Source organism: Pithys albifrons, chromosome 3, assembly GCF_047495875.1.
Source record: "Pithys albifrons albifrons isolate INPA30051 chromosome 3, PitAlb_v1, whole genome shotgun sequence".
Taxonomy (NCBI): domain Eukaryota; kingdom Metazoa; phylum Chordata; class Aves; order Passeriformes; family Thamnophilidae; genus Pithys; species Pithys albifrons.
In genome coordinates this window covers 52,573,981-52,591,102 of record NC_092460.1, presented here as the reverse complement: position 1 = coordinate 52,591,102, position 17,122 = coordinate 52,573,981, and the positions used below count along the sequence as shown (strand labels likewise).

Here is a 17,122-nt window from a genome sequence, read left to right as displayed (position 1 = left end):
AACCCATACATTAGATGTTGGGAAAAATACCATAAAGCCAGTAAAAGATCTCAAATAATTAAAAATTCTAATGCAAAGTCTATAGAACATTTAACACAAATAAAATAAAAGTATTAATTGACAACAGCATTAAAAATATGAATTTAAAGTAACTAAAACCAACCATGGACAGTGAAAGAAAAAAGATATGCACATATGAAAATAGTTTGTACAAATACAAAAAGATGGAGATAAAAGCTAATTTGTTCATGAACATGTACATCGTTGGAATTTTTTGGAGGGGAAGTGCAGGGCTTTTTTATTTTGTAGACTCTACAGGGCTCTTAACAGGTTACAGTAAACCGTGTTTCATCATCGGTCAGAAAGACAGGAAAGAATGTCGGAAACTCCGCCCCTGTGCTCCGCAGTCCTCAACCAGGTCGGACCACACGCAATATAAAATGCGCTCGGCAGCTGTTCAGTACACAGTACTTGAAGCTGTAGTGAGGTGATCATGTCTGGCAGAGGCAAAGGCGGGAAGGGGCTCGGCAAAGGCGGCGCCAAGCGCCACCGCAAGGTGCTGCGCGACAACATCCAGGGCATCACCAAGCCGGCCATCCGCCGCCTGGCTCGGCGCGGCGGCGTCAAGCGCATCTCGGGGCTCATCTACGAGGAGACGCGCGGCGTGCTCAAAGTGTTCCTGGAGAACGTCATCCGGGACGCCGTTACCTACACCGAGCACGCCAAGAGGAAGACGGTCACGGCTATGGACGTGGTCTACGCCCTTAAGCGCCAGGGACGCACCCTCTACGGATTCGGCGGTTAAATTGTTTTACTTCCTGGACCAATTCGAAAACCCAAAGGCTCTTCTAAGAGCCACCTACTTCACCTAAAAGGAGCTGTATTGCTGTAAAACCGGTAAAGAAAACAAAGAGTACTTTTTAACCATTGCGTTCTATTAGTTGCTTATTTGAAGATTTTTGCTTTACTATTTAGTTAATAAAGTGTGCGCTGTTAAAATGTAAGCGGTTATTACAGAATACATTTGTTTTTATCTAAAGTGTTAGAAGTGTAGGACTTGTTTCTTTTGTTTTCTGTAAAAGAGAATACCGGTAAAGACACGGTGAATTTTATGCCCAGTTTCGAGCAGACTTTTAAAAGTCTTGCATATTTCAGCCTTTGGGCCTCATGTTTTTCGCTAACCCGTGGCAAAAGGAATCTTTTTTCATCAATTTATGTTAATGTCTATTGTGATACTTTGCGGGATGTATCACAGCTGGTCGGTCTTAAGGTCCCTTCTAATAAAGCTTCTAAGTACTGAACTAATCCCGTTTGTCCTCTGAAAGTGGTGTGTGGGAAATCATTCGTTCTTTTAGCATCCACTATCCTAAAGCTTGGGAAACTGGTTTTTTTAGTAACCTGTTTTTTAAAGCTGCATAACTTACAATCACCCATTTCGCTTTAGAACGCTTTCCCCTAACGGCTTAATTTTCGTGGTAGATTGTAATTAGTACAGCACAGAATCTACACCGAAAACAAGTGGCAGAGGGGGAGGGGGGGGGGGATGCCGGGAGCGGCTGACCATTGGTGAGTGAGCGCGCGCTTTTCAGGCGGGATTTTCGAATTTCAAAATGTACAATGAGAGCGTCGCATTGCTGGCAGCCAATCAGAGAGAGGAATCCTCGATAAAGTCGGCGAAAGGATCCGTTTCATTTCTGCTCAGGGGCTGCTGGTAGTCATCCTGTATTCCATTAGGAATGGCGCGCACGAAGCAGACAGCGCGTAAGTCGACGGGCGGCAAGGCGCCCCGCAAGCAGTTGGCCACCAAGGCGGCCCGCAAGAGCGCGCCGGCCACGGGCGGCGTCAAGAAGCCGCATCGCTACCGGCCCGGCACGGTGGCGCTGCGCGAGATCCGGCGCTACCAGAAGTCGACCGAGCTGCTGATCCGCAAGCTGCCCTTCCAGCGCCTGGTGCGCGAGATCGCGCAGGACTTCAAGACCGACCTGCGCTTCCAGAGCTCGGCCGTCATGGCTCTGCAGGAGGCCAGCGAGGCCTACCTGGTGGGGCTCTTCGAGGACACCAACCTGTGTGCCATCCACGCCAAGCGCGTCACCATCATGCCCAAGGACATTCAGCTCGCCCGTCGCATCCGCGGCGAGCGCGCCTGAGTCTTCAGCTGCAAGTCGTCTGTATGATCCCTTACCATTGTTCACATACCCTATAGGCTCTTTTAAGAGCCACCACATTGCACAAAAGAGTTGGAGCACGACCTTTCTTTCACTTTCTAGTAAGCTATCGATTCTGAAGTTCCTGAAGTTTACTGCATTTCAAATGAAAACACAATACTAAACATTTATAAGTAGTCACCTTAAACTACTGAATTGTTTTAAGGAACATTAGTTGCTGTTTCATTTATGTGCTAGGAAATGGTCCTTTAACTGTACAGGATAAGTATAATGTACAAAATGAGTGTAGGGATAAGGCAAATGAGAAATTACAGACTAGTACAGATAGACTGCACTTACTTATCCCTACCCCTTTCCCACTGCTGACTTGATGCTTCCTGTAAAATACTGTTTTCAACACATTTATTGAGTAGAGCAGGTTTTTACTTTTAAGCATTATAGAAGGCATAACCCGAGTTAGTATTGCAATACAAACTGAGTTTCAAACAACTTTTTCTAAGGATTGTACTGTATTCTTTTATTGTGATGTACTACCGAAGTTATAACAATATTCCAGAGCTTTATCTCTATCACATGCGTAAAACCAAAGTGCAAAGATGAAAAGCTTGATGAAAGGAATAAAAAATGGGAAATTCAATGAATTAGTCTTGATGTAATCTAGATTCTTAATTTTGTTTGCATTATGACATTGAGAAAAGGCTGGAGAAGAAGACTAAAGAGAGCTTGGAAAAGGTAAAGAGAATCTGGTGGTTTTTTCTGGGAAGTTATTCTTTCATTTTTTAAATACATTGAGAGCACTGGCACAGTAAAGTGTTGTAGTTTTTGTTTTGGACAAAATCAGCTGGGGGAAAGGAAGAGGCTGGTAAACCTTGGCAGACTGGTAACCAATGGGAGACTTGTAACAAATAGGGTTATACAGTTTTCAGAATTGAAGACAAGTGTTTTGTGTTTGATAATAAGAAAATTGAATCAGTAGAAGAAAATAACCAGGTCAACATTTAGTAGAATTTAGTTGATTCAGCAAATTTTGTAGCTAGGAAATAACAGTTGGCCTTTAGATCAAATTTTGGTTGTGTCGACTCTTGCAGACTCTGTGTTTTCATGTTTTAATGAGGTCAAGGTTTTTATTAATTCACAAATAAAGCATTCAGATTCCTATGGATTTTACTTCTTTGCTTTTGCAACATCTTTTCCTTTTCCCTTAACAGTAGACTCTTCCCTGTCCAACACACTTCCATACATGTAACCAACCAAATAAGCCTGAAATTAAAACTCAGGTATGGCATCTGGGGAACCCTGTAAGAATTTTCATATGGTATGTTTCTGAAGCACCATACAAGGGGTAAATATTGTGTATATATAAAAATATTCATAGCATAGTGACATAGGTATCAAAGTATATACACGCCCATGTTCATATTCTATACATACATATCTATATACAAACAAATATGTTCATATTCTATACCTGTATACACACCTTCATATGCTCTTTCTTCAGTCACAAATTTTAGTTCTCAGATCTTTCCACCTCTGCCTTTTTCCCAGACCCCTCTGCCCCAGCAACACCTGGCTTTCATTTTTCTGGTTCTAACAATACAATGCGGTATATTAAATGATAGCAAGTCCTTCACAGTTGGACTAGATTATCACTGTGAGTCTCTTATAGCTGAAATTGTTCTATTGCATTTCACCCTTTGTACATCACCACTTGCAGAGTGAGGTGATAATGTTAGCCAGCTGAAAGCAGCAGTGCTTATGCTGGAGTAGCACAGAGACTGTGCCTATAAGTGCAATTTAAAAGGAATATTATAATTTTAAAATTAACTGTATGTCAGTCTGAAGGCTACAACTTCAATAGGATTTCTGCTGATACCAATTGCTGTAACACATTGGCAATATATTATTAACTGAACTGACTTAACTTTCTAACTAGCAAAGGTGAGGTTAGCACAGGTTAAAATGGCTAAAACTTCATATTTGTTACAACTGTAATCAAACAGACTGGGGTCAATGCTGCCTGTTTGCATTGCACACCCAGGCTCTGTAAAGAGCCTTCACTGATACCAGACTGTGAAATCATCTCTCAAAAGAAAACGAGGAAAGTATTGATCATGACTGATAAGTAGTTAATATGTTGTCTGTGTTATTAGGTCTTATATCAGTTGTGAAAAAGGACACTGGGTATGATTTTACAGTATTAACAGGGTGGTACCTGTTAGAAATAAATCAGAGTTTCTTTAATTTATTAATTATCCTAGTTAGTATTAAATATGCTCTAAGACAACTGAAGCAGAAGAAATAAGCACTGAGATTGTGCTTTTGTTTCTATGTTTGCTGACTTTTAAGAGAATGTGGAACTTTTATGGCCAATTGACAGGTTTCTTTCATTCCCTAGGCTGTGAGTTAAAAGTCTTTTCTTACATCATATACCTAATCAAGACAAGGAGAAATCATGCTATAGTATATAACTTCAATTCCGAAACCTGCACATATTTCCTTTCTTATAATTTAGGGGGCTTTTATTCCCATGCACTTCAGACTCAAAAAAGTTTTTAACTTACATGCACAGAAACAGAGGTGAAATATATAATAAAAGTTACATAGTGATTGAAAGATAAATTAAAACCTGGACTATCTCCTCTGTTCCATACAAGACTGCACAGCCATCCCATTCACCATTTGGTTACACCGCAGCTCTACTTTCACTGCAGCCTGGTTCCAAAATAAGGCCATGTAGATCAACATAATCACTCAGGGGCCTTTATGTGCGAGGAATTAAAAAGCAGAAAAAAAGAAAAAAGAGAGACAAAAAATCAAACCTGAATCTTATCTGATTGCTACACTCAGTGTGTCTTTACACTTTCTTTTCTCATCCACCCAAGTGCTGTCTCTGACAGACTGTGTCAATAGTGCAGCATTTTTTAGCAGGCAAATAGTGCCCAGAAGTGTCTAATGAGGCTGGGTGACCGCTCTGGCTTCTAATAGCAGCCTTCAGTGCTCTCCAGCACCCAGGATTGTTGTACCCTTGGTACCAGATGTCTTTTTGCAGAGGGGGAAAAGACAGGAAGATATTTCACAAAACAAATGGAGAAACATCTGCTACTTATGAAGCTAAGACCTAATTTTTAACTTACTATTTTAATTTTCAGACTCCTGTTAGACTTATCTAACAATTTGAGCACGGGTGGGTCCTTGGAAATTTGAAAGCTGCATGCCTATATGCCTGTCCTTCCAGGAACTAATGAAGAATCCTAAAGAACTGGCTGCAGAAATCTGACAACTCACCATGACAGATATTGTGATTGGTACCCGGACAAGTGCAAGTTCAAAGGGAAATACATTTACACTCATTACTGTAAGAATAAACAAATTTCTACTCCAAAATTTTTATAAAACTGTTACTAAAATTATTCCACTCCCCTGAGAATGCTCAGCAAATACATAACATTAACCCCATGTTTTTTCTATTATTATATGGCAAAATATATGGACAAACATGGTAAGTAATTCCTATCTACAGCGCTTTTCAGTCAGTTTCTTGGCCTTCTCAGGTACTTTTCTGTGCTGCAAGAAAGAAATTTCATGTGCCCTGTCGTCAGCATGGTTGTTCATAATTTTGAGACCAGCTTCAAAATTGATTTGTTGAGATGGATATTCTTGCTCCTGGTATCAGCAATTTGAGCAAGGCATAAAGGTCCCTTTAAGGCAATGTGTTTTAGCCAGGTGTGACGGTAACAGAATTCCAATGAGCCACAGAAACTTTCTGCTCTTAAGTTCATTAATCCAGACATCCAGAGGCAGAGATTTCCTGAATATGGGCCCTCCCCAGACACAGGAGTGACCATACCCCCTTTTCCAGTTACATTCTCATTTTTAAGTTATGGAGTCCAGCACTGAAACAGAGATTGAAATTCCTCCATCCTGCCCTAAGGTACTGTGTAATTACTCCTAAATATATTTTGGATTTCTCTTCGCCCAACCAGTTTTCGTAATGCATTTGTTACTGCACTTCAGTATTTGCAAAATACTGTAGGTTAATTGGAAAGAAGGAAATTTGAGGTCTTGTGGAGTTTGTAAAGACAATTTGATTCCATACAGGGGACTTTGGAATACAAAGTAGCAAAAAATAAACAGCAACTAACACCTTACTATAGAGTTACAGTCTACGAAAAGCATAAAAGGACTGATTATTTCATAGCAATGTCACAGCTCTTTGTACTGAATGGGTGTAGTGGCTCTTAAAAGAGCCTTTGGGTCGGTGTGGACTGCCTGAGCCTTGCCGGGGAACGGCTCGGCTGGACACTCAGGCGCGCTCGCCGCGGATGCGACGGGCGAGCTGGATGTCCTTGGGCATGATGGTGACGCGCTTGGCGTGGATGGCGCACAGGTTGGTGTCCTCGAAGAGCCCCACCAAGTAGGCCTCGCTGGCCTCCTGCAGAGCCATGACGGCCGAGCTCTGGAAGCGCAGGTCGGTCTTGAAGTCCTGCGCGATCTCGCGCACCAGGCGCTGGAAGGGCAGCTTGCGGATCAGCAGCTCGGTCGACTTCTGGTAGCGCCGGATCTCGCGCAGCGCCACCGTGCCGGGCCGGTAGCGATGGGGCTTCTTGACACCGCCCGTGGCCGGCGCGCTCTTGCGGGCCGCCTTGGTGGCCAACTGCTTGCGGGGCGCCTTGCCGCCCGTCGACTTACGCGCTGTCTGCTTCGTGCGCGCCATCGCAGACCACACAGCGGCTCTCCGGCGAAAGAATGAAGAGAGCGTTGCAACGTCCACATTTATAGGCCCGCCCCGTCTTTGATTGGACCAGAGGAAGAGCGACCTCATTGGCTGTCGTCTCAATCCCCGTCGTGCCAGAAGCAGAAGTGTCTCCGTCTGCAGCCCCTCGGCCGCGGCCCCGCCCCGCGCCGCCTCCCGCGCTGCGAGTCCTTGGCTTGCAGCGGGACAGCTATTGCAGGCACAGTGCTCGTATCCCTTCTGCTTCCGCTGTTCTCCTCCGCCAGTCTCTAACAGATTAATAACCTGGTGGAGCCAAACGCACTTTATGAGTATTAAACGGGTACATTATTAAGCCACAAAGGAAAAATAGAGTGATACCTCAAAACAGTCACTTAATCAATCCAAAAATTAAAGTTTCTAGCTGTAAGAAGTTGTAACAAGGTCATCTTTTAAGCTAGTTTTTCGTATTTTTTCGGGTTTTATTACTACTCCTTTTATTTTCACAAGGAAATTCTAAATGAGAGCTCTTACATATCATCGGTTAAGATCGTGACTTTGAGACTATTTAAGCAATTAATATTTCGGTCCGGTTGGTTGTGGTTTGTTTTTTGGTTTTTTTTTTTTTTTATTTTTTTCCTTTGTTTGTTTGGTTTGTTGGGGTTTTTTTGGTGAAATTATGATCTTAAAAAGGAATACGATGTTGGTCTATTGTTAGATTTGCCCCTACTCATGAAGGCTATGAGAAGCTTAGATATGGTCGTGAATTTATTGATAAAACTGTTTGCAAGTGATAAATGATTTCCAAAGGCTTATATAAATTTGAAATAGTGGCTCTTTCCCTTCGGTGATGAAAGAAGTTCAACAAACGTACTTTCGAAGTGAGTCCTGGACTGGTATGTTCTCTCTATACCGAGTGCTTGCACAAATGTTCTTTTGAAATACTTTTTTTCATGTGTTTCTAGGGTCATAATTTCCTTTCATTATCCTGTCCACTCCCAGCCCTTCCCTCCCCTGCACAGCAGAAATACCCCCCCACACACACCCCAAAATACCCAATATTAAAAGGCTCTCTAAAAAATGAGATATTTTTTAAATAAAATACAATTGAAAAGGACGTGAATTAAAAAAAAATAGAAATATAAGATTTCAGAGCAACTTATTTCCCCCCCCATTTTATTGAATTTATCTATTCAGCTAAACGAAAACTTTAAAGTATAGAACACTAAGTAGTTCATAATTAAGTAGGCAAATATTTAAAAATATAAAAAAAGTAGGGTTTCACTCGACTTAAAAGCACTGGAAATGATTTTTATTGGGCTACATTTTTGGACAATTTAGATTACACAAAGTACCTCATGGACAGTGAAGTGCACTCCTGGTTTAACAGCAAAACTAAGCATTAGAAAACACGGGGGGATTTAAAATCTGTCTCTGTAGCATTTTATCTGGTACAAATAAATTTGTGTATTCGGCCCTCATGACTTAGCACAACCTCATAAAGTAACACAGCTCTTTTAAAAGAAAAAATAGGTGGCTCTTAAAAGAGCCTTTGAGCTGTCAAGATGGTCCGAGTGAAACAATTTAACCGCCGAAACCGTAGAGGGTGCGTCCCTGGCGCTTAAGGGCGTAGACCACGTCCATAGCCGTGACAGTCTTTCTCTTGGCGTGCTCGGTGTAGGTGACGGCATCCCGGATGACGTTCTCCAGGAACACTTTGAGCACGCCGCGCGTCTCCTCGTAGATGAGCCCCGAGATGCGCTTGACGCCGCCGCGCCGAGCCAGGCGGCGGATGGCCGGCTTGGTGATGCCCTGGATGTTGTCGCGCAGCACCTTGCGGTGGCGCTTGGCGCCGCCTTTGCCGAGCCCCTTCCCGCCTTTGCCTCTGCCAGACATGATCACCTCACTACAGCTTCAAGTACTGTGTACTGAACAGCTGCCGAGCGCATTTTATATTGCGTGTGGTCCGACCTGGTTGAGGACTGCTGAGCACATGGGCGGAGCTTGGGACTCACCACCTCCTGTCTTTATCGCGGGGCTCACGACATAGGAGTGGAGAATTTTACGAATTTCCCTTCCCTGCAGCCTAAACGGTTCGGTGTTTCTGCCCATTGCCGTTGTTTTTTTTTTTCTTAGTAACAAAGACATAGTGTCTGTAAGCATGATAGTTTATATACTTTTTTTAAACCTTTGATATGTCGTGATCATTTAGAACAAAAGCCTTATTCATAAAAACTTTCCCAATTATTGATTCATTTAAGTTAGGCTTTGCTTTTTTTACCATAACTATTATGTTTAAAAATGGGTATGTCCTATGTATTTCAAATTCATCGGTTTACATAGATTCTCGTGTGTGTCTTCACTGTTTAAATAGCCACTGCCCATGCTTTTTAATTGGTAATACTGCAGCGAAGTGTATCTCGTCGTGTTTCTGAGAAATTCTATCCTCCTCGACTTTTTTTCACATCTTTTCCCGCCCTCTCTGAATGTTGTCTCAAGGTGAGTTTAGCACTGAAGATACACTAATCGATGGGTTTATGTACTTCAGATTGATTTTTTTAAGATAAACCGGTTCTTTTAGACAATGATTTTACAATCCTTTCCAGTGCTATGGTGGCAAAGACAAGAACGTGCCTATTTTTAGGGAGATTGAAAAATTAAATACATAAAATGAGTGTGGCTTTGTACTTCTGGGTAGGTATTCAACTCTGGGTTTCCCTTCTTTAGCGGAGAAAAATATTCTGAGACTGTGCTACCGAAAACAATAAGAAGTATTTAGAAAAAATCATTCAGTAAATCGTTTTTGACCTGAAAATTTTCATGAAGGTTAAAAAAATTTTGCACTATTGAGCATTTCCTGCCCTCTCCTGGACGGTTTTTATTTCCTTGGTTTTGTTTCCTACAAGCTGGGGGGCTTTATGTAATGTACCCTTTCACAAATATTGAAGATAAGATTAAACAATCGATTTCTTTGCATAGACTACAGATACAGATGTTGCATCTCTTAGCAGAAAAATCACTGTTCCAGTGGCCTCTCAAGGACAAATGAAAATAATGTGATCTGCTATGTTGTTTGTGCAGTCTTTTCAGCACAGGCCCAAAAGAAACCCAGATGGGGCAAGACAAATACCACAACTCTGAAGAAGATCATCCCAAAGTTTCAAAACAGTAACAAGGGCCCTTGGAAAAAACTTGACAGTACTGCAGGTTGGCAGATGGTGATGCTTCGGGAGTAGAGGGGGGTTGCCACAGCTAAGTTTGTGGTGTTCTCTTTCCTAAGGCCAGTTTGCTCCTTTTAGGGGGGAAAAATTCAGGGACCATGGTTGGACTGCTGATGGAGACCAGGCTACCATGAGAAAATGAGCATTCTGTAGTCAGGTCCTCTGTCATTCCCATGAGATTTTGAGACTAAGGTAGGTGCATCCTCTACTGGTAAGAATACACTTGGTGTAACATCTGCGGCAGGCTTTTTCACTGAGTACACAGGCAAGTCCCCAGGATGCACCACCTGTTGCAGAGCTCTCTGAACCCTCTCTACCATGAAAATACAGTTCTTCAGTCTGCTCAATCAGACATCAGGGGCTCTGACTGTATCACAGGCCTCCCCTGGGAGTTATAAGTTGTACAGGTTTGCAAAGCTGAATTTTTGTTTGGACCTTTTATATTCTTTTAATAGAATAAAAGCAAGTTAGAGCCTCACACTGTAACTCTGCTCAACATTGAGCTGCTTTCTGCCCAAGAACCTGTGAGTACATATAATACTTCCCTCTGTTTCTTGCTGTCTGTCTCCTTTGTAAACTGTCAAAACCCTTTTGGAAAAGGATTTTTTTTTTGCTACTATTAGATACATGCTTGTTCATAGCATTATTTTTTAACTCAGGGCAGAGTAAAGCTAATAAAGTGGAGAAAGTCTGGAGCTGAGTTCCCTCTCTTCTTCCCTCCCAGATGATTCTAAATTATACATCAAATATCATCTGGTCTGTGAGATCTGTTTGATAAAATTAAGCTGTAACTTGAGACCTATAAAATCATTTGCAGTGGAAGGGACGCTCAAAGATCATACAGGTTAACCTCTGCGTTGCATTAAGAGTACAGAAATTTGGCAGAAAATTAACAAGATTGCATTCTAGCTAGGCCTCAGATCAGAAGGGCTGGGTGTGGCTGGGCTTAATTTCTGATTAGTATGAATTCAGCATGGTAAACCTATCAGTGTTCAATAAGAACTTTCATGAGCAGAGACTACAAATAATACAGTTTACCCATTCAACACTATAGAACTGGTTGCATTCAAGAAGAATTTGTGTAATCACAGATTCAAAAATAGTGCACTTTATTGAAGCATCAGAAATACAGATTCGAAATTGCCATTGCTAAATGCACTAGCCATGATAGAGCTCCAAGAAGAAGAATAATAATACCAACTGTGTGCAGAAGCTTACCAAGAAGGCCTCCCCATTTGCGAGAAGAGAGAGGAGAGTAACTCATTTATTGTCTCCAAGTTCTTTTTGGGTCTTCCTCCTAAGCAGGGGACATTTCTAGCCTCTTTCTGTACAGCACAATCTTATCTCCCTGTCCCTGTTATGTATGGCATGATCTAGGGGGAGATTTGCATAATACAATATTGTATGTGGTTGCACATACTTCATTAAGCTTATTTTTCATAAGCATTATTATGAGTTTTAGTATTTAAATTACTCCTTATGAGGCAAAAATTACTTTTTTGGCCAGATGCCCTTCAAAGTTCAGATCATATGACTTTGTTACATTCTGTGCTGTTCCTCAGAGCGAAAGCAGGACCATCCTATCTCCACAAGAACTTCTTCAACCAAATAATTCTCTCTTGACGGCAACGATGATAATCTCCCTGCACAAAGCTAATGCAGAAGGTACACAGTGTAGGCCATAGTCAGTAAGCTACAGCCCTTGCTTTCATCCTTGGTAATCAACACCCCCCCCCCCCCCCCGTGCTGTAGGTAGAAACTTCTTTTACTAGCTCAAGTTTTTAGTGATTGATGTACACAACAGTCTTATTATTATTTTTCTAAATTGTAATTTTTCCACAGCTCTGGTAGCCCAATCCTGAAATCATTGAACAGGTAAACTTGCGGTCACTGAGGTTTCACTGATGTCCCAGCACAAGGCCTGTAGGAGCGATCAACACAATAGGCACAGAAATGCAAAGAGATCACAAAAAACGTGCAAAGTGAAAATCAGAAAAAAACACAACTCCAAATCTAAAAATAATTATCCAAAATTGAATATGGAGAGTTGTAACTTGTAAGAGTCTCCAAAGAGAGTGAATGGGAATACCAGGAATCACAGTTTATTGCACTTTGACAAGCTGGTCTGGTGAAGAGGGATCTCAAATTCCCACAGCAATAAAAGTGGTTGGTAACCCCCAGTGCCCAGCGTGGAGTAGGTGCATTGTAATCTAGATAGTAAAAAATAAACTTGTGGAAGAAAACTTACATTGGATAACCTTGGTAAATCAAATGTGTCTGGTTAAAAATTGGTTCTGTAACTGAACCCAAGCTGGCCCAAATCTGTATCGACATGCAAGCAGCAGAGAACAGGTCTGGCATTAATACTATTCATATTGCAGTCTTATACTTTTCCATACTCCACACTGGCTGTCTCCAGCTTTCTGCCCACACACTATAGCTTTTTCTCCACTCATCTCCTTCCTTGTGAGAACTTTTAAACTTAGTCTTGAAATACACAACTTACATTTAACAATGTATTCAGCCCAGGATACTATGAAGTATTTTTTCTTGTGTCATCGTTTTATTCATCTGTCATGGTTTAACCCCAGCCAGCAACTAAATACCATGTAGTTGGTCACTCAGCTCCAGAAAGATGGGGGAGAGAATGAGAAAAATGTAAGAACTTGTGGGTTGAGGTAAAAACAGTTTAATAGTTAAAGCAAAAGCCACACACAAGCCAAGCAAAACAAGGAATTCGTTCCTCACTTCCCATTGGCAGGCAGGTGTTCAGCCATCTCTAGGAGAGCAGAGCTCTATTCCATGTCACGGTGACTTGGGAAGATAAAGGCCATCACCCCAAACATCTCCCCTTTCCTTTTTCTTCCCTGCACTTTATCTGCTGAGCATGACACTGTACAGTTTGAAATATCCCTTTGGTCAGATGGGGTTAGCTGTCCTGGCTGTGTCCCCCCCAACTACTTGTGAACCCCCACCCTCTCACTGGTGGGGTGTGTTGAAGAAGCAGAAAACGCCTTGACACTTTGTGAGTTCTGCCCAGCAATATCGAAAACATCTTTGCATTTTCAACACTCTTTCCAGAACAAATTTTAAACATCTTTGTGCCTGAACTAATATAGTCCAGGCTTTTATTCAAGACTAGCTTCCAATTTTTTTCTATCAAATGCAGAAGCTTTTTTAAAGAAACTATTGCAATAATTTCACTTGAAATAAAGCTCCAGCTTTGATGTTTTTAAGAAGTGAGCCCCTAAGAGACACTTTTTTATTGTTTTTAAAAAGACATGTTGAGGCCATGCAGAATAAACTCTTAACATGACAACTACATAAAAGATACAGAAATACACAAGAAGCACAGAGGTAACATAGCTCATTCATATAGAACAAAGACATAAAGAAATCCATGTATGAAAATTACTTGGGTTTGTGGTAATCTGACAGGCAACTGGGCTTTGTGGCGACAAACACAGATGACAAGTTCTGTTACCCCATCATACAAAAGTGTGCACCAAGAATCACCATACAAAGTGATTATTCTGTGAAGGAACACAGAATTCTTGACAGGTTGCGAACAGTCTGTTCTGTTATTTGCAGAACTTTATCTAACTCAGTGATCCAATATCTTCTTTCTCCATTTATACTTACAGTGGTTGAACACCACAGACTTCTGATTGACATTTACTCAGCAAGTACATCTGTGAAATAGCTGACCCTATGGAGAAGAAAAAAAAATGAACACAGGTATTACTTGTAATAATATGCCATGCTGAACCCACCCGTGGGGGGTTTTGGGTTCTTTTGACCTTTCTCCTAATTTTGGGGCAGCTTAGCATTTAAAATCATAAAGCAGATACTTTTGTTTTCTGTTAAACTGCCCACTAAACACTGGCCTGGCTTTTTCCTCCTATTAAACCACCTCCTCTTTCACCATCAGCAGCTCTGTGTCAAATTTTTGCACAGAATTTGTAATCAGATTTAGGACAACAGACTCACTGGGAAAACGAAGCCGCCGTTACAGAGTTCGGGGGAGATGCGAGAGGAAGGGTCCGACCCCCGCTGGTTTTTACCGTGCTCAGCGCCGTCTCCGAGCGTCTCCATTGACAAAAACGAATACCCGGCTAATTGCCGAGCCTGGCAGCGGCAATGCGCAAGAGTTTCAGCAGCGAAGTGCAGGACCTGTGGAAAGCATCAAGGCAGCTCGAAAACTGTGCATTTCAAACCCTGCTCACCCTACGGTTTTCAAAGCAGAGACAAAACCAGACTGGAAGTGAAAAAGTCCGGGGTGGGGAGGGGGAGAAGATACAAACGTACCAGGAAGTTCTTAATCCTCTTCCGAGTGAACTTGTAAAACGTGGAGCGTCTTTTTAACCCGAAAACTGCTGAGCAGTGGAAAAGCCCAAGAGCAGCGGCCAGTATTTACGCAGGGCGGGCTTTTTGATATCTGCCGGTCTCCGGAGGCGGACGGAGACAATTCCAAGCGCAGCTCTCCGTCTCCCAGGTGATGGAATTACTATGAGTCGCAGCACTCTTAACACCCTCTTCCCAGGAGCCAGGGCACGCTGAGCGTTGCCAAATTACCGACGGAGACTGCAGGCTCGCACCAATTCTCTGCTGCTAACGGAAAGAAATTTGCACCAACGTCCGCAATTATTTTTTTAAATGAACCGTGCCGCGGTTCTGTCCAGAACCTGTGAAGAACAAGAGCGCGGAAATTTGTTACTGAATCGAAGCTAAACCAAGAGCAATGAAGGTAAAAAAAAAAACAAACAAAAAAACAAGTTAAAATTGTACGAACGCGTATGCCCACGACTAAACTCTGAAACATTAAATTTCAGCTCTTTTTGTGAAAACTTAGGTGGCTCTTAAAAGAGCCGTTGGGTTTATCTGCAAGGCAGACAATTTATTTTTTCTTGGGCGCCGCCTTCTTCGCCTTAGCTGCTTTAGGCTTGGCTGCTGCTTTAGGCTTGGCCGCCTTGGGCTTCACCGCTTTTGCCTTGGCCGGGCTCTTCGCTGCCTTCTTGGGGCGGCCTGCTGCCTTTACAGCTTTCTTGGGACTCTTGGCCACTTTCTTGGTAGCTGCAGCCGCCGGCTTCTTGGCTTTTTTGGGACTCTTCTTCGCCGCCATCGCTTTCTTAGGCTTCTTGGCGGCGCTGGCGGGCTTCTTAGCAGCCGGCTTTTTGGGCTTGGCTACAGATGTTGTTTTCTTCTTAGGAGCTTTTTCCTTCACTTCTCCAGGTTTCTTGCTAAGGCGAAAAGAACCGGAGGCGCCGGTGCCTTTGGTCTGCACCAGTATTCCCTTACTTACGAGGCTTTTAATGCCTAGCTTGATACGGCTATTACTCTTTTCCACATCGTAGCCGCCGGCGGCCAGCGCCTTCTTGAGCGCGGCGAGGGAGAGTCCCTTGCGCTCCTTGGAGGCGGACACGGCCTTGGTGATGAGCTCGGTGACGCTGGGCCCTGCGGGCTTACGGGCTTTGGGGCCGCCCGCCACCTTCTTCGGCTTCTTGGCGGCAGGAGCCTTGGCCGGGACGGCGGCGGCAGCGGCGTCGGGCGCGGCGACGGGAGCGGTCTCGGCCATGTCACTTCTTACGATGTCCGGACGAACAATGGAGACTTCGCCGCCGCTGCCTCTTTTATAGCAGCGCCGCGCGCGCTGATTGGTGCGCGGCGTCCTGCATGCCGCCGCGCCTGTTGTGTTTCTTCCCGGTACAAAAAGGACTTTTTCATCAAGAAATTTACTGCCGATGCACCCCATTTCTGCCCAGTAGGGGAGGAGGGAGCCTGTCCTACAAGCTAATGGATTTTACTGTTGGAAGGAGCAGAAATGAGGGAAACGCGACCGCTGAAACTTAGCTGCGTGAAGCCGCAGAGACCTAGACAGAGAGAAACCTTCGCTTTATATTTTAAATTAAAATTATACCATCGCCTAAATGGGCACAACTGACAAGAAATCTTGTTCTTTAGATGGTCCTCTACAGAGCAGGTCAAAACCAGAGTGTTTTGCACGGCTGGTTTCAAGAGTAAATTGATACTAAATGCGGGGAAGTAACACAGTATCGCACATGGTCCCAGGCGCGCGTGCAGAGCTGACTCTAATGAATGAATGTTGATACTGTAAGTTTTTACCTTCTACAAAACCATCTGGTGATTCACCGCTTCGCTACTCTCAGAAGAACCTACACCTTCTCAAGAGTAATCTTTCCCAGGAGAGTGTCAGCTCCTTATTCCAAACAATAGATGAATTCTTACTTTTTACATCATTTTCAATTCACTGTTGCTTTATTTTAAATACCAACTGACAGTTTGCCTGTAGTAGGATGCTGTTTCATGCGTTAGATATCCGGGCTCTCATCAGCTCCTAAAAACATGTAAATAGATATATTCAGGGCTAAAAGCAAATGGAAAAGGGTGAACAAAATGTAGGTAAAAGGTAGAGTCCTCACTGCCTGGGACTGTGAAAATAAGCAAATACAGTAACTTGAGTAATTTGTGAAATGTCATATTTTTTTGTGATTACCCATGTTTATTGAAAAATAGAAAGGGCTAGAATCAGATCAAGAACTAGATTTTTTCTACTCATTTGATATACTGGGTGTTTTTTTCTCTGAGGGTAACTATTGGGGGAAAAAAACAGCTTAGTGAGATCTCCCTCAGCAAACCTCTAAAACAAAGGTAAATAAAAAGGTAAACACAAAGGTAAATACAAAGGTAAAAAACAAAGCTGTTTTGGATGATCTGGCTGCAATAACAAGCATGACAAAACTGCAAAGTGTTATTCTGCAGGACTGTGCATTGTTTATTGATTAAACACAGAAACAGGAAATTAATGCTTATTTAATCTGATGTTTGTTTCCTATAATGGGGGAGGATTAAGGTCCTCAGTGACACTACCAAACACTATCAGAATGCTAACACTGAGGAAATATTATTTTCTAAACTAGTAAGTGTAACCTCATAGCCACAAAGAATAGAGAGTTCAAAAACTCTCAGAGGCACTAGACCTAACATTTTGTAAATCTCTAGTC

The 17,122-nt window shown here is 42.7% G+C and overlaps 5 protein-coding genes across 7 annotated transcripts; 2 read left to right on the top strand and 3 right to left on the bottom strand.

The window, feature by feature from the left end:
- The first annotated feature begins 476 nt into the window (after positions 1-476).
- LOC139669420 (histone H4) lies at positions 477-1,305 on the top strand. Its single transcript, XM_071549907.1, has one exon. It carries the CDS (start codon positions 494-496, stop codon positions 803-805), a length of 312 nt encoding a protein of 103 aa, XP_071406008.1. The 5' UTR covers positions 477-493; the 3' UTR covers positions 806-1,305.
- A 431-nt stretch (positions 1,306-1,736) lies between these two features.
- On the top strand, positions 1,737-2,147 carry LOC139669419 (histone H3). The gene has a single exon (XM_071549906.1). It carries the CDS (start codon positions 1,737-1,739, stop codon positions 2,145-2,147), a length of 411 nt encoding a protein of 136 aa, XP_071406007.1.
- Positions 2,148-6,387: 4,240 nt separating this feature from the next.
- On the bottom strand, positions 6,388-6,894 carry LOC139670364 (histone H3). The gene has a single exon (XM_071551961.1). It carries the CDS (start codon positions 6,880-6,882, stop codon positions 6,472-6,474), a length of 411 nt encoding a protein of 136 aa, XP_071408062.1. The 5' UTR covers positions 6,883-6,894; the 3' UTR covers positions 6,388-6,471.
- A 1,169-nt stretch (positions 6,895-8,063) lies between these two features.
- On the bottom strand, positions 8,064-8,789 carry LOC139670365 (histone H4). The gene has a single exon (XM_071551962.1). It carries the CDS (start codon positions 8,773-8,775, stop codon positions 8,464-8,466), a length of 312 nt encoding a protein of 103 aa, XP_071408063.1. The 5' UTR covers positions 8,776-8,789; the 3' UTR covers positions 8,064-8,463.
- A 2,419-nt stretch (positions 8,790-11,208) lies between these two features.
- On the bottom strand, positions 11,209-15,688 carry LOC139670363 (histone H1.03-like). 3 transcript variants are annotated; one of them, XM_071551959.1, is made up of 4 exons: positions 14,409-15,688; positions 14,091-14,273; positions 12,607-13,809; positions 11,209-12,021 (listed from the first exon to the last, which is right to left on the bottom strand). In XM_071551959.1, exon 1 carries the CDS (start codon positions 15,673-15,675, stop codon positions 14,998-15,000), a length of 678 nt encoding a protein of 225 aa, XP_071408060.1. In that variant the 5' UTR covers positions 15,676-15,688; the 3' UTR covers positions 11,209-12,021; positions 12,607-13,809; positions 14,091-14,273; positions 14,409-14,997. The 3 variants fall into 3 exon arrangements, with proteins under 3 accessions (XP_071408060.1, XP_071408059.1, XP_071408061.1); XM_071551958.1 differs by having other exon boundaries at positions 11,209-13,809; XM_071551960.1 differs by having other exon boundaries at positions 11,209-13,809; positions 14,165-14,273.
- Between the last annotated feature and the right edge of the window lie 1,434 nt (positions 15,689-17,122).